At 40.8% G+C, this 22,015-nt stretch overlaps 1 protein-coding gene across 7 annotated transcripts in view; it reads left to right on the top strand.

The window, feature by feature from the left end:
* Positions 1-22,015, top strand: part of CNKSR2 (connector enhancer of kinase suppressor of Ras 2) — a 377,408-nt gene that overhangs the window by 265,351 nt on the left and 90,042 nt on the right. For all 7 annotated transcript variants that reach the window (XM_075913326.1, XM_075913323.1, XM_075913322.1 and 4 more), the window contains one exon: positions 1,520-1,734. In XM_075913326.1, the coding sequence (XP_075769441.1) occupies positions 1,520-1,734 (215 nt within the window). The remainder of the gene's footprint in view (positions 1-1,519; positions 1,735-22,015) is intronic.

Here is a 22,015-nt window from a genome sequence, read left to right as displayed (position 1 = left end):
CTTCCTGCTGTTTAGACAGAGTCAAAAGTCAATATAAACTATTTCGACTTAAGTTATGCAATTGACATTGCTCAAGTTGTGTGTCTTAGTTTGGCTTTAGCCCTGCTGTATAGACATGCCCTAATATTGTGCAAAGCTGTACGTTTTTCTTAGCATCATTTAAGCTGTAATGGGCTTGCCTTAAGGTTCCTCCTTAAAATGTGGATTTCTGTTAACAAAATCTTGAAGTCTTCTCATTTTTCATTATGAATACTCATTGCCATGTTCTCTGGACAGGGCCTGAGGACATTGCATGGTAGAGGAGGACCAATTCAGTTTGTCTGTGTTTATTTATATTATAATTGCATTATCTGAACACATTGCCATCTAACTACTTTTTAAATTGGCCCTAAAATTTCATAAAATAAAAGTTAATTGTTTTACTTTTGCGGCACACAGTTAAAGTGGATATTTTAAGTCTGCCTCACTTGATGGATTGTTATTTTTGGCTGAAAAGCATCCTGTGTGGAGTTAGAAGGGCTCAGCTAGAGACAGGTTGGAGATGAGATGTTCCTCAAGTGAAAGAATTTCATTGTGTATCCATCCAATATATTAACAGATTTTAAGGCCAGAAGGGACAATTAGAACACCTACTTTGACTGTAAGCAAGAGGCCATAGAATTTCACCCAGTTAGCCCTATATTGATCCCAAGGCAAAACAAATTTAAAACATGCCCATTGCTGAATTATTTTATCACAGTAGCACCATACCAATATGTGAAGACATGGTTCCACCCCAGAAAAATATATTTCTTCAGAAAGACCAATGTTTTAACAAACTGTTCTTACCCCATCATTGTTTTATATTCAAACCTTTTAATTTGAAGTTCTGAGCTTCTAATATTGCTAACTCTTAAGCTTCAATGATACACTAATAAAAAGGAAGGATATAGCTTACAGTATGCAACAACAGACCACTAGCTTAGTTTGCCCTACCATTACAAAAAGGAAGTATTGTATTGTGATGGCACTTAGTATTCAGGGATCAGAAGCCTAATATACTTGGAGCATGCACAATTGAAAAGCTGTCCTTATCCTAAGAAAAATTGCTGTCCAAATATAAGATGAGACTCAACAAATGAATTGAGACCAGGAGGGAGAACAAGGTAAAGTGAAATATTCAATGCAGCATATATACCATCTTATTAATCTATGATCTAGTTTCATTGAATGCATTGTTCTAAGAACAGGACTGCATATGTCATAATAAAATAGTAACTCTGTATTTGGGGGAAGATCTGAGGACAGTTTTTTAACGGTTTCTTTGACATGAATGTCGAACCTTGTCCATCCCAACAGAACTATTGCTATATAAGCATATCCACAATATGCAAATAATTTTTGAAATCCATTTTGTTTCATGAAGCAAAGCCAATACTTCAGAATAAACGTAAACATTAGCAACAAAAGAATGCAGTATATTTTGGAAGTGGCCTTCATGAAATGATTTCCAATTCAGTCTTTGGTTACTTTTTAATAGAAAATTCATTACTTCGCTATATGAGCAATGAGAAAATAGCGCAAGATGACTACATGTTTCAAAGGAATAGCAAAAAGGATACAGGGAAAAAATCCAAAAAGAAAGGAGACAAGAATAATAGTCCAAGTCATTACTCCTTGCTGCCTAGTTTACAAATGGATTCATTAAGACAAGAAGTCATTGTCACACCTGGACCAGACACCACCTACTACCATGTGAGTAAAAATATAAGATTCATGATGATGTGGGGCTGGCTTGTGACTTCTTAATATTGTTTATTGAAACTTTTTTCTGTGTGAGTACATTGCACGTGTTACTGTTTCGACTGTAATTATGTCCCTCCATCTTTAGGAACTCTGATTTTAATCTTACAACCTGGTGAATGGATATGTTTAAACTCAAATCATGATCCTAAAGAGCATTATGTTTCAAATGGCATTTGCCATCTTGCTGTTCCTACCCTCACATATGGAAAATATCTGAGCAACTAACCATTACCATCTAAGCATATATTTATTGTGATTGCACATGTTGGATATCATAAGGCATTTTACTATCTCTGTGATTGACATGACTTGGACAGTGTTGAGAAAATAGTGGGGAAAACTAAGGGCTTTTTCCCCCTCTACTTTTAATTAAAAAGAATCCTAAGGTTTGTAACTGCTTTTAGCATATAGCCCTCAGTAATTCAAGTGGCTCTGATAGAGAAGAGTGCTGAATTTGATGCAGCTCAAGAGGAATGTCAGGCAATCAGTAAGTTTTAGATATGTCCAAAAATTAAGTATTAGTTTAAAATAGCAACATGTTTTGGACCTACTGAAATTTTTTTCACCAGCTAACTTAAATATTAAATTTTTAAGTCTTGATTAGAGATGTAAGGGTACGTCTACACTACAATGTTAATTCGAACTAACTTAGTTCGAATTAGTTAATTCGAACTAAGCTAATTCGAACTAACGGATCCAGACTAAAAAACTAGTTCGAATTAGCATTTTGCTAATTCGAACTAGCATGTCCACATTAAGTGGACCCTGAACCAGGCTTAAGGATGGCCAGAAGCAGTGCTGGCAGGGCATCAGAGGAGGACTTAGAGCGTGGAGATGCTGTCTCAGGCTAGCCGAGGGCTGTGCTTAAAGGGTCCCGACCCCCACCCCGGACAGACAGTTCTCAGGGGTGCCCCATTTGCAAAGCAGTCCTGGCTTGGATTGCCCGGAGTACCCACACTGGGCACATGACAGCACTCGGCCATCAGACCGGCTGCACTTGCCACAGGCTGCCATCTGGGGAGAGGGGACAATTGGGGGGCTGCAGGAGAGCTTCCACCCCAAAAGCCCGCAGAGCAAGACCAGTCCTCCCCATCAGGGGCGCATACCCCATTCCTCCCTCACCTCCTTCCACTTACCCTTCCCTAGCCCCTCTTCTTGATGTACAAAATAAAGGACAATTGTGTTCAAAAATTGAATCTGTCTTTATTGAACAAAACTGGGGGAGACTGGGAAAAGGAGGTGGGAGAGGGGAAGAGAGAGGCTGGGAGAGGGGAGGGCAACTAAAATGATCAGGGGTTGGGAACAGGTCCCATATGAAGAGAGGCTAAAGAGACTAGGACTTTTCAGCTTAGAAAAGAGGAGATGGAGGGGGGACAGGATAGAGGTCTCTAAAAGCAGGAGTTAGGTGGAGAGGATGCATACAGAAAAGTTCTTCATTAGTTCCCATAAAGAAGGACTAGAGGACACCAAAGAAAAGGAATGGGTAACAGGCTTCAAACTAGTAACAGAAAGTTCTTCTTCACAAAGCAAAGAGTCAACCTGTGGATCTCCTTGCTGCAGGAGGCTGTGAAGGCTCGAACTGGAACAGAGTTTAAAGGGACGTGAGATCAAGTGATGGAGGTTGGGACAATGGAGTGCTATTAGCCAGGGGGTAGGAGTGGTGTCCCTGCCCAAGGTTTGTGGAAGGCTGGAGAGGGATGGCACGAGACAAATGGCTTGGTCACTGTCTTCGGTCCATCCCCTCCAGGGTCCCTAGTGTTGGCCGCTGTCGGCAGACAGGCTACTGGGTTAGATGGACCTTTGGTCTGACCCAGTACGGCCATTGTAAGCTCAGGGCTCAGGGTCGGGGGTCTCAGTGGACCACCTTGATTTTCATGCACACCTGCTCCTGGGTGGCCAGGCTGGCAGCTCTCCTGCCCTAGCCGGCCACTTTCCTGTGCCTAGTGCGGAGGTCATGGACGAGGTCCACGATGTCCGCACTAGCCCAGGCAGGTGCCCGGGCAAGCTCCCAGGAGCCGCCAGCCTGGTCCCGGGAAGAGGGGGAGGGCTGGGGGGCATCGGGTGGGTGGCTCGATCCGTGCCAGGTGCAGGGTCTGCTGGCTGGGTGCTGGCAGGCTTAGAATCATAGAATCATAGAATAATAGGACTGGAAGGGACCTCGAGAGGTCATCGAGTCCAGCCCCCCGCCCTCAAGGCAGGACCAAGCTCCGTCTACACCATCCCTGACAGATGTCTATCTAACCTGTTCTTAAATATCTCCAGAGAGGGAGATTCCACCACCTCCCTTGGCAATTTATTCCAATATTTGACCACCCTGACAGTTAGGAATTTTTTCTTAATGTCCAATCTAAACCTCCCCTGCTGCACTTTAAGCCCATTACTCCTTGTCCTGTCCTCAGTAACCAAAAGGAACAACTTTTCTCCTTCCTCCTTGTGACATCCTTTTAGATATTTGAAAACCGCTATCATGTCCCCCTTTAATCTTCTTTTTTCCAAACTAAACAAGCCCAGTTCATGAAGCCTGGCTTCATAGGTCATGTTCTCTAGACCTTTAATCATTCTTGTCGCTCTTCTCTGTACCCTTTCCAATTTCTCCACATCTTTCTTGAAATGTGGCGCCCAGAACTGGACACAGTACTCCAGCTGAGGCCTAACTAGTGCAGAGTAGAGCGGCAGAATGAATTCACGAGTTTTGCTTACAACACACCTGTTGATACAACCTAGAATCATATTTGCTTTTTTTGCAACAGCATCACACTGTTGACTCATATTCAACTTGTGGTCCACTATGACCCCTAGATACCTTTCCGCCATGCTCCTTCCTAGACAGTTGCTTCCCATCTTGTATGTATGGAACTGATTGTTCCTTCCTAAGTGGAGCACTTTGCATTTCTCTTTATTAAACCTCATCCTATTTACCTCTGACCATTTCTCTAACTTGCTAAGGTCATTTTGAATTATGTCCCTATCCTCCAAAGAAGTTGCAACCCCACCCAATTTGGTATCATCTGCAAACTTAATAAGCGTACTCTCTATCCCAATATCTACATCATTGATGAAGATATTGAACAGTACGGGTCCCAAAACAGACCCTTGCGGAACTCCACTTGTTATCCCTTTCCACCAGGATTTAGCACCGTTAACAACAACTCTCTGACTACGGTTATCCAGCCAATAATGCACCCACCTCATCGTGGCCCTATCTAAGTTATATTTGCCTAGTTTATCAATAAGAATATCATGCGAGACCGTATCAAATGCCTTACTAAAGTCTAGGTATATGACGTCCACCGCTTCTCCCTTATCCACAAGGCTCGTTATCCTATCAAAGAAAGCTATCAGATTAGTTTGGCATGACTTGTTCTTCACAAACCCATGCTGGCTATTCCCTATCACTTTATTACCTTCCAAGTGTTTGCATATGATTTCCTTAATTACCTGCTCCATTATCTTCCCTGGGACAGATGTTAAACTGACTGGTCTGTAGTTGCCTGGGTTGTTCTTATTCCCCTTTTTTATAGATGGGCACAATATTTGCCCTTTTCCAGTCTTCTGGAATCTCCCCTGTCTGCCATGATTTTTCAAAAATCATAGCTAAAGGCTCAGATACCTCCTCTATCAGCTCCTTGAGTATCCTGGGATGCATTTCATCAGGACCTGGTGACTTGCTGACATCTAACTTTCCTAAGTGATTTTTAACTTGTTCTTTGTGTATCCTATCTTCTAAACTTACCCTCTCTCTGATTGTATTCATTACGTTAGGCACACCTCCAGACTTCTCGGTGAAGACCGAAACAAAGAAGTCATTGAGCATCTCTGCCATTTCCAAGTTTCCTGTTATTGCTTCTCCCTCCTCACTAAGCAGTGGGCCTACCCTTCCTCGATCTTCCTCTTGCTTTTAACGTATTTATAAAAGGTCTTCTTGTTTCCCTTTATGCCTGTAGCTTGCACCTGGCACGGGCACCGTAGCCAGCCCGTGCCCCTTTAAGGGGTCCGGGGCTGGGAGGGGGGCAGACGAGTTTCCCTGGTGTTGGCCAGAGTGGCCACCAAGGAAACCTGGGGAGGGCTAGCCTCCCACTAGTTCGAATTAAGGGTCTACACAGCCCTTAATTCGAACTAGTAAATTCGAACTAGGCTTAATCCTCGTGGAATGAGGATTACCTAGTTCGAACTAAGCGCTCCGTTAGTTCGAATTAAATTCGAACTAACAGAGAGCTAGTGTAGCGCCTATGAAAGTTAGTTTGAACTAACGTCCGTTAGTTCGAACTAACTTTGTAGTGTAGACATACCCTAAGAGAGTAGTCGACTAGTCAACTACCCGATAAGCCTAGGCTTATTGGGTAGTCAATTCGACTACTCACATTCCCCGTTCCCTTTGCTGCCTCTATCAGTTCCCCTCAGCACCGGCTCCTGCTCCCCCTGCCTTGGTGCCTCTGAAATAGAGCCACCCAGGCTCTGCATTTAAAATGTAGTAGGAGCCAGATGGGCAGGCAACAGCAAGCTTAGTTCCTGCTCATGCCAGGTCTGAGACCAAACCTTGCTATGCTCTGCGATTTAAAACACAGTAAGAGTGGAGAGGCAGACTGCCCAACTCCTACTATGTTTTAAATTGCAGAGCCGCAATGGAGTTTAGTCCCAGCATGAACTGGGACTGAGCTGGCTATCTTCCCCCATCAACGAATTGAGTAGTCAATAAGAATTCTATTGATTACTTGATTAGTAAAATAACTGCATTTTAACATCCCTAGTCTTGATACAAGATTCCAGAAGAGAGGAACATAATATCTCTCTCCAAAAAGTGAAAATTGGTCAGCAATTAAACTCAGACCATGGTGTTTTTTTTTTCTTGTTTAGTACATTCATTTGAAGTGTAAGTCTATTAATAATTTACTTGTATATATTTAAAGGATGAAAACAAATGTATTCACAACTTTATTTTTTAGTTAAATAGCTGTGCTCTCCAGTTGGGAGGAGCATAGCAAAAATAAAGTGCTTTAAGTGTATAGTTTTTCTCCATGGGAAAAGCAAATAAGTTCTACAGCAAAATTATCAAACCAATTGCTATTATTTTCATATATCAGCAAAAGAGCCATAATCTGGAATGTCAGTATGGTTGGGATCTGTTGTTGTGGCCTGATACCAATTTCTGCTGTTACGGAGTGTGTTCGCAGCAGATGGAGCTCTCCTGAGCTCAGAAGAAAACAGGTGTTCTCTTCTCCTAGAATAACACACAGGACCCAGATCCTCACCAGTTGTCATTTGATATAGTTTAATTGAAGTGAATGGTGCAACATCAATTTACATTATCTGATCACCTCGCCCGTTAATTTTAATAATGTGACTGTGTATGCAAGATTGATCATTTTCCAGGCAGGTGTTGTAGGCGTGGTACAGTAGAGTTACTCATGGTTCATTTAATTAGCAGAACCTAGAGGAGTAGTAAAAGTGCTTTCTTTTTATGTTAATCCACATGCAGTTGGTGTTTTGCCTTTTCTAATGCTAACATCTTGCTGTGTCACCTTCAGGGCATAAAAAATAAGTCCATAAACTGTCATCTCTGAGTAATCAATAAAAGTAGAAACAAATGACTCATCTAACGGGTTGTGAAGTCAGATTGCTTTATAATGTTCTGTGTACATAAATGTGATAAACTGTATCCTGTTCCTAACGTCTGCAGCCAGTGCTAGCAGAAATCTAATCAATCCAAGAAACCTAAATATCAAACGTATTGAAGATTGGGGATTTCTTTATCTGTTATAATTTTTCTATCTTAGAAGTGTAATGAATTTTCAGCACCTCTTCTTATGTTTATATAATGCTCTTTTTTTCCGCCCGCATTCACCACTTTTCTCCATTTGATTCTTTTCTTTCTTTAAGTGCTATCAATTAATAGCAGTTAATGCATGCTATTAACTTAAATTAATCACAATTAAAACAATTGGGATTAATCACACTTAAACAATAGAATACCCATTGAAATGTATTTAATATATGAGATGTTTTTCTATGTTTTCAAATATATTGATTTCTATGACAATGCAGAATAAGAAATGTACAGTGCTCACTTTATATTATTTCAAATACTTGCACTATAAAAATGGTGAACAAAAGTAATAGTGTTTTTCATTTCATCTCACATAATCCCTGTAGTTCAATCTTTTTATTATGAAAGTGTAACATGCAAATGTACTTTTTTTGTTTCATAACTGTGCTCAAAAACAAAACATTGTAAAACGTTTAAAGCCTACTAGTCCATTCAGTCCTACTTCTTGTTCAACCAGTTGCAAAGACAAAGATGTTTGTTTATATTTATAGGTGATAATGCTCCTTGTTTCTTATTTACAATGTCACCTGATAAATGAGAACAGATATTTGCATGGCACTCTTGTAGCTATTTACAAGACAGATATGCTAAAGATTCATATGCTTTGGCCACCGTTCCAGATGACACTTGTTAAAAAGTGTTAATTTGTGACTGAACTCCCTGGGTAAAAATTGCATGCCTCTTACTCTGTTTTACCTGCATTCTGCCATAAACTTCCTGTTATAGCAGTTTTGGATGATGATCCAGCATATTTGTTTTAAAAACATTTTCACTGCAGATTTGACAACATGCAAAAAAGGTATCAATGTAAGATTTCTAAAAATAGCTACAGCACTCAGCCCTAGGTTTAAGTATCTGAAGTGCCATCCAAACTCTGAGGGACAAGGTGTGAAGCATATTTTCAGAAGTCTTAAAGAATCTGATGCAGAAATTACAGAACCTGAGTGACCAAAAAAGAAAATCAACCTTCTGGTGGCATCTGACTCAGATTATGAAAATGAACATGTGTTGATCCAACTTTTTCTGGATCATTATTTAGAAGAACCCATCATCAGCATGGCTGCATCTCCTCTGAAATGGGGGTTGAAACATGAAGGGACCCATGAATCTTTAGCACATCTAACACATAAATATATTGTGATGCCAGCTACAACAGTGGCATGGGAATGTCATAGCGTTGGCTCTATCTTCTTGCTTTTTGCTGCTTCTATACATGTCTCTTCAGGAAAAAAATGTGTGACAAAAAGGCCTACATTGACAAATTGGATTATTGCCTACATAAATTATACCCTACTGTCCTATAAAAAAGCTGGTAATTGGTAATGTTCATTACAGTTCAAAAGAACATAAATACTATTTATGTTTTTATGGTTTGATGGGGTTTTATTTTATTTTCTAAAGCATGTGGTCCAATTCAAAAGAGATTTGTTATCACACAAACTAAAAATTCATTATATGTTCTGAGTTAATAACCTGAGGTCTCTACAAAATGGTAGTCTGAATAGTATTATTTTGTTGTTGGTTTTTTTATTCATTTTGCTTCATCAGAATAGTGACGTTCCAGAATCCTTAAAACAGTTTAAGCTTTGTAATTGACTTACTATGGAAACAAATGTCTGCTCAGAAAACATATTAGAGTTATGACTTTGAAAATTAAATTGTTAATTATATCAAATAAATGTGTAGAATTTTGTAACATCATACACAATTCCTTTAACAAAATATGAAATAAACTAGTTTATATTCTAATCTGTGAATTTTATTGAAAGTGGATAAAACTGAAAAATAAATATTTGAAGATTATCTACCATGTCACTACATAGTTATGTGGGTTTTTTAATTCTAGGAAATGTTTCAAACTTGATTTTTGACCAAGTAGTAGATTATTTTTCTTCTTCTTCTTTAGTATTGTTGTGGAAATATCAGCCACTGTTAATACTTTTATTGAGTCAAGGCAAACTCTTTGAGCTGCTGCTAATCCAAAGCATAATCAGATGTTCAAAGTGATGTATTGCAGTGGATACAAAGTGGTGCAGTTAAAATTGTCTTGGACCTTTGGGGCAGTAAATAGATAAGGGCCGTGACACACACAATAATATTTTCATAAGTCAACTCCATTGCACTTCACAGGAATTTCTACCCACCATATCATGCTTTATTTTTGTCACAAGACAAGAAAGTAGTTATTTAAGAGGCAAATTGTGTGATGAGGTCAAAATAAGTTATATAACATGTTACCACTATCATGCAGCCATCTGTCTAAATAACATTTTCCATCCATCTAGAAATAGTAGTACTCCTGGAAGAGAAAAGAAACTCATTTAACCCAGTAGAAAACTATGCAAATAAAACAAGCATAATTTGCAAATTGCTTCCAAATCAGATGTAGCAAATGGTTGTTATTGACATCACTAGTAATAAGGCTCTGCATGAAATCTACCCCTTACCATACAATCATGTAACAAAAGGTCATATTAGGTGTATATAATTTTCCCCTTTTCCAAATGATTTTATATTCTGTTATTCTTAGAGTGTATGTCAATTCCTGTTTATCTTTTGTTCACAAAAGGGGCTAAACTGTTTTATAACTTTGCTTGGTCTCTAGAGATTCAGCCCCATTTTAAATCCTTTTGAAATTGAGAGCAATATTTTTTGTTTTGAATAGTATACTTTTAATTGAAAAGACTGAACTTATTTTGTGGTTGAGATATAACTGATAAGAGGCCTATGAAGTCAGAAAAGGAGGATGGAGAGAGAAAAAGGAAAAACAGAGGAATTCTTGGGATGTTTCTTGTGGATTAATTAAATTATACTCTAAAATAACCCCAAATGTAATTGATATTTATATATTAATTTTGAGAAGATGTAAGCCTGAGGCCACCTTAGCTTTTTGCTACAGATTTGGTGTACTTTGTGCACACGTGCACATGAAAACAAAAAATAAAATCAGCTTCCATTTTAATAAGCATTCCTCACTATGTACAGGGGGAAATAAAGGCAGAGAGATTAAGTGTTTTGTCCAAAGCCACAGAATCAGTGTCCAGTATGGGATTAGAAGGCTCCTTGCTCTTAGTCTGACATCTGGATAAGGCAACTAGTCATACTGTGTAGTTGACTTTCAGATTGTTTACTGAAATTATGTTTGCTCACCAGAATTGCTGTCCTAGGTCATGGAGGTCTCAGCAATACCAGTGATTACCCTGGTGACACGGATCCTAACAACTGATCTGGAGTGAAAGCAAAAATTGAGCTAGCAGGCAACATGGGATCCAACAACCAGAGAGTAGTGGCTATGGAAACATGACCATGAAATTTAGGAGAAGTCTAACTTTTAACCATACTTATTATTGGTTTATAATCCTAGATCTATTTTTGACAAAGAAAAAAATCTGAAAACGTTTTTAGTAAATGAAAGCAAAGATTAACTTTTATATTTAGAGGTCCAGTGGGGAAGAAGGACTATGGCTATTGATTTTTTTTTCTGCAACCCAAAGGCCAAGCTCCTGATGAAAGATAGATTCTCTGTCATATACTTGATGTTCCTCTATACATGAAGATTTAGATAAAAGAAAAATAGAAAATACTTGAACCAATATTACCTTCCCTTATTATTAAGGTTTAGGAAACAAACGAGTATATTAAGAGAGGGTGTCTGCATGAAACCATGTAGCAGAATGCACATGAGGAAAGGGATCAGCAAATCTTCATATAATACACATTTTCCAAATAAACTGATATACAAAGAATTTTAACATGTAAATAAAAGATTAAAACTCTTAGATCCATGGACAGAAAAGGCAACATTGAACCATAGAAGGTAAAAAAAAAAAACCTAGTATTTTAATTTTAAGGAGAACAGTGTTTAAATTAATTCTGCTTGATTGTTTTTCCTTATAATTGTACACTTTTAATAAAGCAGTTAATTATAGAGAAAAAATGAAACAGATTTTAAGTAGGTGTTTAAAATCTGGCCACTTGTTATCATACTGTTGCAACATATGTTGCTTGATATATTTTCTACTTTCAGCTGTTTGAAGTCCACAAAGTGGAATTATTTTAAAATCATGACTGTCCAGTAGTTAATTTGTTCCAGGCCCTGCCAGGGCTGCTCCCTGGAACCTTTAGGCTTGACAGTTCATAGCCTCAGTACCTCTCGGCTTGCTGCATCAGTTATGGATGTAAAAAATTGCTTGAGCTCTGGCACCTGATTCCCTGTGCTTCGACATCTCTTTTGTTACAAATGAAGTACTGTTGCTATTTTTTTATGCAATAGCCTGTACGAAATCTCATGACCTAATAAATGTGCTAGTCTCTAAGGGTATGTCTACACTACCCTGCTAGTTCGAACTAGCAGGGTAATGTAGGCATACCGCACTTGCAAATGAAGCCCGGGATTTGAATTTCCCGGGCTTCATTTGCATAAGCGGAGAGCCGCCATTTTTAAAACCCCGCTGGTTCGAATCCCGTGCAGCGCGGCTACACGGGGCACGAACTAGGTAGTTCGAACTAGGTTTCCTAGTTCGAACTACCGTTACTCCTCGTGGAATAAATAAATAAGAAACTACTCTTGAATTTCAAATAACTAGCAATAGGTTAAATAAAATTCATGAACACTAATGTGTACATTGTCAAATAATGTGTACATTGTCAAGGAATGTGTTCACTATCCATGGGGAAATAAGAAGGCAAAAGGTAATTTAATTTGTTATAAATTAATTCCTTAGCTCAAGATATAACCCTGCTAATGTGCATTGAAAAATTGCCCACCTTTTGGTTGATGTGGGCTCCCAGACAGGGGGGAAACCCTGGTCCCTTTCTTCCACATCAGCCTCCTTTCATGGAATATTCTGCCATGCCAACAAACCTACACTAGAAACTAGAAAGGAAGTGATAAAGTTATCTGTAGAAGTATGTGGGAGTGGTAAGAACACAATGCAAACCTGTTTTCTTCAGAAGAAAAATAATGTGGAGCCTTATGAAGTTATGGAAGAATAAAGAATGCTTAAAAGTTTATTCAAAAGTAAAGTTGCTAATAAACTATTTTATTTAATATGATGCAGAGTGAAACAGTTGAGTCAGTGTTATAAATGTATCTGGCACTTATTCATAACCTGTGCCATCACCCTCTGCCCTCCTTCCCATCTGCCATGCTTTTGCAATATAATGCTTTACCAAAGAAAATCCAGGAAATACAGATGAGAAAAAAAATCTAATAACATTGTTTTATTATGGTGGGAAATGAGCAAACTGAAGAAATAAGTGTAGAATTTCAGCCTAGTTCTTTCAACCTGGACTTGCATGAAACAGTCATGTGCATAGTCACAAGAGTCTCATAGGTTATAGCATTGCCAGTAGCCAAGGCACATGCCCTGTTTGGTTCAGGTTTTCTTAAACCTGACCTACATAATGGATAAGCACATCTTTCCAACCTGTTTGCCAAGGATAAGAATCTGAATGATATTGTAAACCACCTGCCCTTGTATTACATAACATTAAAGTATGTACAGCATAGCTGATGAATTTAGAACATAAATATTAATTATAGTGATAATGATGTCACAAAATCAGACAATCTAGAACAATCAGCACAGACTGTTAGACTTGAAGATTATAAGGGACTATTGTGATCGTCTAGTCCAGCAGTGGGTAAACTAAGGCCTGGGGGCTGAATGTGGCTCCTGGCTTTCCTGCATCCAGCCCCTGATGCTCATGACTCCACATCCCCCAGCATTGGGGAGCCTGCACTGGCACACAAAATCTACTAGACTAGGGCCCTTTCTGGTGTGTGAGTGGAATATTGGGAGAGACTTTCTCCTTCTTAGTTGGGTGCCACGTCAGTGAGGGTTTGTTTGCTTATTTGTTTTGTTTTGCTTTGCTTCTCACTTGTGTGTGGCCCCTGCCTGATTTTTCTGTGGGTTAGTGTCCCCTGACCCAAAAAAGAATCTGGTCTGCTCTGCATAGTGCAGATGACAGAACCATACCCACCCAGACTTGTAAGAGACCCCTAAACTCTGGCTGAGTTATTGAAGTTCTTAAATCTTGGTTTAAAGACAGCTAAAATCAACTAATTGTGCTACTTTAAACCAGTCTGACCCGAGCCCTACGCCACAGATGAAAACATGATTATATTTCAAAGTTTCTCTAGGCGTTAATGGCTGATGGTAAGAAAGAGAAAGATTCTTTTAACAGAATTTTTGGAGTGCTGTATATATCTGAAAACTCTGATCTTAATTTTTTTGAAAAAATTCTATGTTACTAATTAATAAATGGTAAATTGGAAAAACTTTACCATAGATCCTGTTTGTTTGTCCTTTCAATTAGAGTTGAATTACAGACAAGTGATTTCCATTAAGTTTAAGAGTTTGTTTGGGGAGGGGTATTGGCATAAAGGCAAGATCTTTGCTATCTGGTATACTTCTGGCTCTTATTAGTCATTGGCATACAGTACTCAGAAGTAGCAAACGCGAGGTGTGATGATGAGTGTTTGATAAACTCTGAAGCCATGTGTTAATTTGCTCTAGGGCATCAATTCTTTGGGTTGGTGACACACCCAATGTGAAAGTTTCAAAGCAGGGGAACTTTTATCCTTTTTTACAGGTCTCTATTTCACTTCCATAGCAGTACCCATAGCCAACCACCTGATGTTTTACTTCCCTTCCTATTTTCAGTAGTTGTTTGTGGCTTTGTCTGCTCTCTATGTTGCTTTATTGTTTATTTTTGCTGTTCTGTATTTGTGCACTATTAATCAAATTAAGAGTTGACATCCTAGAGAAACTGTATAAGCCTGAATGAATACCTTTTACTCTCCTTTCCAGTGACAATGAATACTGTATTAATATTTGCAAGGAGAGTATGAGTATTTCTAGTAGACTCATAGATTTGTTTTATCATTTTAAACTATATGTGGATAATATGCATGCAAGAGGGATAGTTCTGTGAACTGCAAAAGTCTGTAGCATACTAGTGTTTTTTTCAGATGCTTCATTTTTCGAAAGCAGTTTTGGTGGAGATTCTGAAGATGTAGTGATCTGTGGGAGTAGGTTGTTAAATTGGGGCATTTACTTAATGGCCATGCCTTTTATTTATATAGCTGGTGAGTTTACTAGCTTGAGTTATCAGAAAGGATTATAATACATGTATTCCAAGGATAGTGTTAATTTTCTTTTTATGTGCTATTAAATAAACATCTTAAACATTACTCCTTGTTAATTATCCCTTTTTTAAATATTTTTCCATCTTCAATATCTTTGGACAGTTTAAAACTTATATTTATATCTAGGTTTTATTGTTTGTACTTGTGGTGCACATCCACACATGACCTCAATATTGGTGTTGCACATAAGAAAATTCAACCAATCCAAAAAAAAAATTCAACTCATTCAAGGATGGAAAATGTTTGTGGGAACACTGCACAACAGCAATAACAGTCCAATTACTATCTAAATATTTAGAAAACAGACACAGAGCAAGTAAGTGGAAAAATGCTTACTTCTATATTTAAAGCTAGTTCTTTTTCCATATTTTCTCTAAATTTGAGAATCTGACTGTGTGCATGCAGTCTTGTCAATTTTTCTTCTCAAATTTGCAGATTGGAAGCTTTTGAATTCACTTTCACGCATGGCTATTGTTTTAATTCTCAAACAAGTTGGTAATAGATTGATAAGACTGTACATTCCTAACCAATCAGAAAAAAAATACTATTCCGAGTTTTTAGTGGTTACTTTAAATGGTCATTTTTCAGCTGAAAAGTTTTATCAGTAACTCGGCCCTAATTTTTTTTTCTTTGTGCCTGCATCACACGTTCCAAGATGCTTTTTGAAAAGACATTCTATAGTCCATAGCTAAAGAACTCCTCTCTGTATTGGAACATAACTTTTATTGAAGCTCTTATCAGACTTCCCTTTGCCTTGAGAAAGTGTATTGAAGCTTGAGGTTCTTTCCTGAGACACTGATGAATTACTTGATATAAATATATCACTTTCAAAGGCCTATTGATCTTAGGATTCTTAAGCATACTCATAGAGAAGAGTAATAGAATGAGGTGTAATTGCTGTTCATTATTTTCATATATTGTAGCAGTCAAAGTATTCTAGGCATTCCATAGAAGACACTCAGAATGACCTGATTTTATATTTGATGGGTGTCACCTGTATTTGTCTAGCTTCAGCTTCCTGCCTTGGATCTTCTTACAATCTACTACAGGTTGCATCTCCCTAAACCAGGACTCTTTGATCTGGCAACATCAGTGGTCCAGCAGGACTACAGATGTTCCTGGACTAGAAAGCCCTAGGACAGGAAGGCCAGCAGCTGGCATCCTGGCAGGACTGGGTATCAGGAGGGTAGGAGGGGGAGGAGTCAGGTGATAATGGGGTTGGCTTAGGCAGCCGATCTGCAGTGGGGCTGGGGCCACAGCAGCCTGATTGGCAGCCTGGCCATGGCCACTACAGCCCACTAGGGGCTGGGTCACTGGCGGCTTGGGGGGCATGGGATGCAGCAGCTCAGGTGGCAGCGGGGTTACGGTAGTCCAGCATTAGAGCCAGGGATGCAGCAACCCAGCTGGGGTAGAGGCAGCCTGGCTACGGGGCCGCAGTTGTGGCAGCAGGGCCGGGGCCTTGGCAGCAGGTGCCATGCAGAGCCAGGGCCACTGCAGCCCAGCTGGAATGGAATGAGCCAGTGGCAGTGAGGTGTGGTGGGCTGAGAGGCCACAGCAGAGGACTTCCCCTGGTTTGGCAAATTCTTTTCTTTGGGACCAGTGAAGTCCCAAGGGTGTTGCACCAGAGAGGTCCAGCCTGCAGATTGAAGAGCCCCATCTTATCAAATGTCTCTTCCCCATGCAGGAGTTCATAGACTGTGACCACATCACCCATATCCTGCTTTTTGATAAATCAAATAGATGCGGGGCTGTGACCCTGCATGTCCCCACCCCACATGTTGCTTTGGGAAGACACAGTGCGAGGTTACTGGGGGGGGGGGAGGTCATCTTGAGCGCCCAGTGAAGCATGGAGGGCAGAGGGCAGGGAGGGCTGAGTCAGGTTGGTTGTTCCCTCCCGGTGGGAAAGAGGTATATGAGAATGTGTATGTGTAACTGTGTAATCTGTGCAAATCTGAAAGCTTTAAAGTTAAGAAAGCAAATAAAAGACTCCAACTATTCAGTATTTCTTTTTAACAGCGGCTCGTCAACTTGATGTTATTTTGCATGTTTGTATTACATAGTTCTGACTGCCATTGAGCTCACTTGAATAGGAATGATTTTCCCAGGTGTCACATATTTAGCATAGGAAAATATGGTCACCTTAACTACACAAGATTTCCAACTATGGAAAATCAGGTCCACTGACTATCCTGTATGGTTTGTGTCTTTCGTATGTACATAAACCCTTTTTTTTTTTTTTTTTTTTTTTTTTTTTTTTGAATGAATACGTTTTTTTTTCCTAAGGTACTACTCCTGGAATGCTTTAAAGATGTTTCAGTTTTAGTCCTGACAATTATTACCAGTGTTCCCAGTGCTACGCCACTCTCATGCCTATCTTAGCCATACCTGCCAAACCATCAATTAGCAATACAGATAGTTTAGTGTTTGTACTGCAAGGAGGAGGAGAACTGTTTCAGAGCTTTTTTCACTAGTGGGTTAGGGAGAGAAGTGTTTGTAATTATCTGCCTGCTCTAGAAAGAAGATTTTGGCCTTTTGCTTTATTACTTAGCATTCTCGTGTGACTCAACCAATCCATGTCTGCCCTTGTATTTGTGGAGACTATAATTTAGATTAAATGGCAGAAAATGATGCTGTTTTTGTGTGCCAACAATTTCCTTTTGTCCCCTTTTCAAATATTCATCTTTGCTCTGACACTAACTCTAACCAGACAGGATTTCTAACTCTAGGGAATTTTAAGTTTAGAATGACACTCAGTACTGTAACTTGGGGATCACGACAGCAAGTGATGATTTGGAAAAAAAATGTTCATGTTACCTTTCTCCACACTTTGAGATGTTCTGTTTCACTTCACACTTAGAAGAAATTCCATTAGGGTCATGAAAGGCAATATACTTTGTATCCTGAAATGACCAGTTCTTTTACAATCTTAACTTATGGTAGAAGAAAAATGGTGTGATATGATTTTAACATTTTTATTTACAATGGATGAGTTACAGATATTAAAATGTTCTTTCCCTCATTTCCCTGTGAAAACTTTCCCTGAATTTAAGAGTTTCATATTTTCCTTGGTCAAGGACTACCTGACTTCAGCACTAATATATGCAGCTATTACTAGAACTATTCCTGGCGATGTGATGCAATGATAAAGAAGCACAAAGCACCACTTGCTGAAAATGTCATTTTAGTTCCTAAGGGTATGTCTACACTACAGAGTTAGTTCGAACTAACTTTCATAGGCGCTACACTAGCGCTCCGCTAGTTCGAACTTAATTCGAACTAGCGGAGCGCTTAGTTCGAACTAGGAAAACCTCATTTTACGAGGATTAAGCCTAGTTCGAACTAGCTAGTTCGAATTAAGGGGTGTGTAGCCCCTTAATTCGAACTAGTGGGAGGCTAGCCCTCCCCAGGTTTCCCTGGTGGCCACTCTGGCCAACACCAGGGAAACTCATCTGCCCCCCTCCCGGCCCCGGACCGCTTAAAGGGGCACGGGCTGGCTACGGTGCCCGTGCCAGGTGCAAGCCTGCCAGCACCCAGCCATCAGACCCTGCACCTGGCACGGCTCGAGCCAGCCACCCGATGCCCCCCAGCCCTCCCCCTCTTCCCGGGACCAGGCTGGTGGCTCCCGGGAGCTTGCCTGGGACCGCAAGAGGCGGGCACCCGCCTGGGCTAGTGCGGACATCGTGGACCTTGTCCACGATCTCCGCACTAGGCACAGGAAAGTGGCCGTCTAGGGCAGGAGAGCTGCCAGCCTGGCCACCCAGGAGCAGGTGTGCATGAAAATCAAGGGGGTCCACTGAGACCCCCGACCCTGAGCCCTGAGCTTATAATGGCCGTCCTGGGTCAGAACAAAGGTCCATCTAGCCCAGTAGCCTGTCTGCCGACAGCGGCCAGCCCTAGGGACCTTGGAGGGGATGGACCGAAGACAGTGACCAAGCCATTTGTCTCGTGCCATCCCTCTCCAGCCTTCCACAAACCTTGGGCAGGGACATCACTCCTACCCCCTGGCTAATAGCACTCCATGGACCCAACCTCCGTCACTTGATCTCACGTCCCTTTAAACTCTGTTCCAGTTTGAGCCTTCACAGCCTCCTGCAGCAAGGAGTTCCACAGGTTGACTCTTTGCTTTGTGAAGAAGAACTTTCTCTTACTAGTTTGAAGCCTGCTACCCATTCATTTCCTTTTGTGTCCTCTAGTCCTTCTTTATGGGAACTAATGAAGAACTTTTCTGTATGCACCATCTCCACCCAACTCCTGCTTTTAGAGACCTCTATCCTGTCCCCCCTCCGTCTCCTCTTTTCTAAGCTGAAAAGTCCCATTCTCTTTAGCCTCTCTTCATATGGGACCTGTTCCCAACCCCTGATCATTGTAGTTGCCCTCCCCTCTCCCAGCCTTTCTCTTCCCCTCTCCCAGCTCCTTTTCCCAGTCTCCCCCAGTTTTGTTCAATAAAGACAGATTCCATTTTTCATAGAATCATAGAATAATAGGATTGGAAGGGACCTCAAGAGGTCATCGAGTCCAGCCCCCCGCCCTCAAGGCAGGACCAAGCTCCACCTACACCATCCCTGACAGATGTCTATCTAACCTGTTCTTAAATATCTCCAGAGAGGGAGATTCCACCACCTCCCTTGGCAATTTATTCCAATATTTGACCACCCTGACAGTTAGGAATTTTTTCCTAATGTCCAATCTAAACCTCCCCTGCTGCACTTTAAGCCCATTACTCCTTGTCCTGTCCTCAGAAACCAAGAAGAACAAATTTTCTCCTTCCTCCTTGTGACACCCTTTTAGATATTTGAAAACCGCTATCATGTCCCCCCTTAATCTTCTTTTTTCCAAACTAAACAAGCCCAGTTCATGAAGCCTGGCTTCATAGGTCATGTTCTCTAGACCTTTAATCATTCTTGTCGCTCTTCTCTGTACCCTTTCCAATTTCTCCACATCTTTCTTGAAATGTGGCGCCCAGAACTGGACACAGTACTCCAACTGAGGCCTAACTAGTGCAGAGTAGAGCGGCAGAATGACTTCACGAGTTTTGCTTACAACACACCTGTTGATACAACCTAGAATCATATTTGCTTTTTTTGCAACAGCATCACACTGTTGACTCATATTCAACTTGTGGTCCACTATGACCCCTAGATCCCTTTCTGCCATGCTCCTTCCTAGACAGTCGCTTCCCATCTTGTATGTATGGAACTGATTGTTCCTTCCTAAGTGGAGCACTTTGCATTTCTCTTTATTAAACCTCATCCTGTTTACCTCTGACCATTTCTCTAACTTGCTAAGGTCATTTTGAATTATGTCCCTATCCTCCAAAGAAGTCGCAACCCCACCCAGTTTGGTATCATCTGCAAACTTAATAAACGTACTCTCTATCCCAATATCTACATCATTGATGAAGATATTGAACAGTACGGGTCCCAAAACAGACCCTTGAGGAACTCCACTTGTTATCCCTTTCCAGCAGGATTTAGAACCGTTAACAACAACTCTCTGACTACGGTTATCCAGCAAATTATGCACCCACCTTATCGTGGCCCTATCTAAGTTATATTTTGACCACAATTGTCCTTTATTTTGTACATCAAGAAAAGGGGCTAGGGAAGGGTAAGTGGAAGGAGGTGAGGGAGGAATGGGGTACGAGCCCCCGATGGGGAGGACTGGGCTGGCTCTGCGGGCTTCTGGGGTGGAAGCTCTCCTGCAGCCCCCCAATTGGCCCCTCTCCCCAGATGGCAGCCTGCGGCAAGTGCAGCCGGTCTTATGGCCGAGTGCTGTGATGTGCCCAGTGTGGGCACTCTGGGCACTCCAAGCCAGGACTGGTTTGCAAGCAGGGCACCCCTGAGAACTGTCTGTCCGGGGTGGGGGTCGGGTCCCTTTAAGCGCATCTCCACGCTCTAAGTCCTCCTCTGATGCCCTGCTGGCACTGCTTCCGGCCATCCTTAAGCCCGGTTCAGGGTCCACTTAATGTGGACATGCTAGTTCGAATTAGCAAAACGCTAATTCGAACTAGTTTTTAGTTCTAGTTAATTTGAACTAAGTTAGTTCGAATTAGTGCTGTAGTGTAGACGTACCCTAAGGGAATGAAATCAATGAAAATTTCAGCTCTTTAAATGAATTGTTTATTACATATTTGGTAACATAACCAGTAGATATAGATGAATGGCACACACAAAAATGACCAGCTGGATAAAGAACAAGGTGGTTTTGAGTATCGGAGGGGTAGCCATGTTAGTCTGAATCTGCAAAAGTGGCGAGGAGTCCAGTAGCACCTTATAGAGTAACCGAAGTATTGGAGCATAAGCTTTCGTGAGCAAAGACCCACTTTGTTGGATGCATGTAGTGGAAATTTCCAGAGGCAGGTATAAATATGCAGGCCAGAATCAGGCTAGAGATGACTAGGTGGATCTAATCAGGGAGGATGAGGCCCACTTCTAGTAGCTGATCTGGAGATGTGACTACCAAGAGAGGAGAAGCTGCTTCTGTAGTTAGCTAGCCATTTTGAAGAATACTGACTCCCCCCAAAAAAAGGCTGGGAAAAAATTCTGTTGAGAGGGGGAAAAAAAGCCGCAGAAAAGTTGAGCAAAAAAAAAATCCCTTTAATTCCCGGGCCGCTCCCCCCTCCCTCCGCCACAGCCAGTGCGAGCTGCGCCGCATGTCCCAAGCAGCCTTCCGGCGGGTGTCCAAGCTGGGCCTTCAGAAAAAAAAGAAAATACTGGACATTTTAGGTACAAATACCGGGCTGTCTGGTTCAATGCTAAACACCTGGCAACCTTACTTAGGGAAACTATGGCCCAGCTTTGTTCACAGCCCACAAGACTCTTCCGACTGTGGCAAATGACTGTGAATGGATCTCATACTCAGGAAGCCTCTAGATTGGAATCTTTTGCAGGAGCTGTGGAGAGGAAAAGAAAAGATAAGAGACATTTTTTGCAATTCAGTGGTTGCCAGTTCTCATGGTATTATCACAAGTCTTATGATATTTGGCATTTTTTTCTTAAAGCCCCAGCTCTAGGAACCTGGTGAGTACAGGAGAACCTCAACTTTCCTTTTTTTTTAAATAAGTTTCTAACCTTCATGCTTGAGAGAAACTTGAAAAGATGAATCCTAACAGCTCAAAAACCAGAAGACAAATAAAAAGCAACCCAAATGACCTTATCTGTGGTTTTTGAATGCTGGTGTTTGGCAGTGTGTATGCTGTCATCTTGTCTATTCCCCTCTCTTTATGCATGTTCCCTTGCAAAAGAGATTTCTCC

This window comes from Pelodiscus sinensis, chromosome 1 (assembly GCF_049634645.1).
Source record: "Pelodiscus sinensis isolate JC-2024 chromosome 1, ASM4963464v1, whole genome shotgun sequence".
NCBI classification, from domain to species: domain Eukaryota; kingdom Metazoa; phylum Chordata; order Testudines; family Trionychidae; genus Pelodiscus; species Pelodiscus sinensis.
Note: the sequence above shows the minus strand (reverse complement) of the source record. Positions and strands in the feature narration are given on the sequence as shown.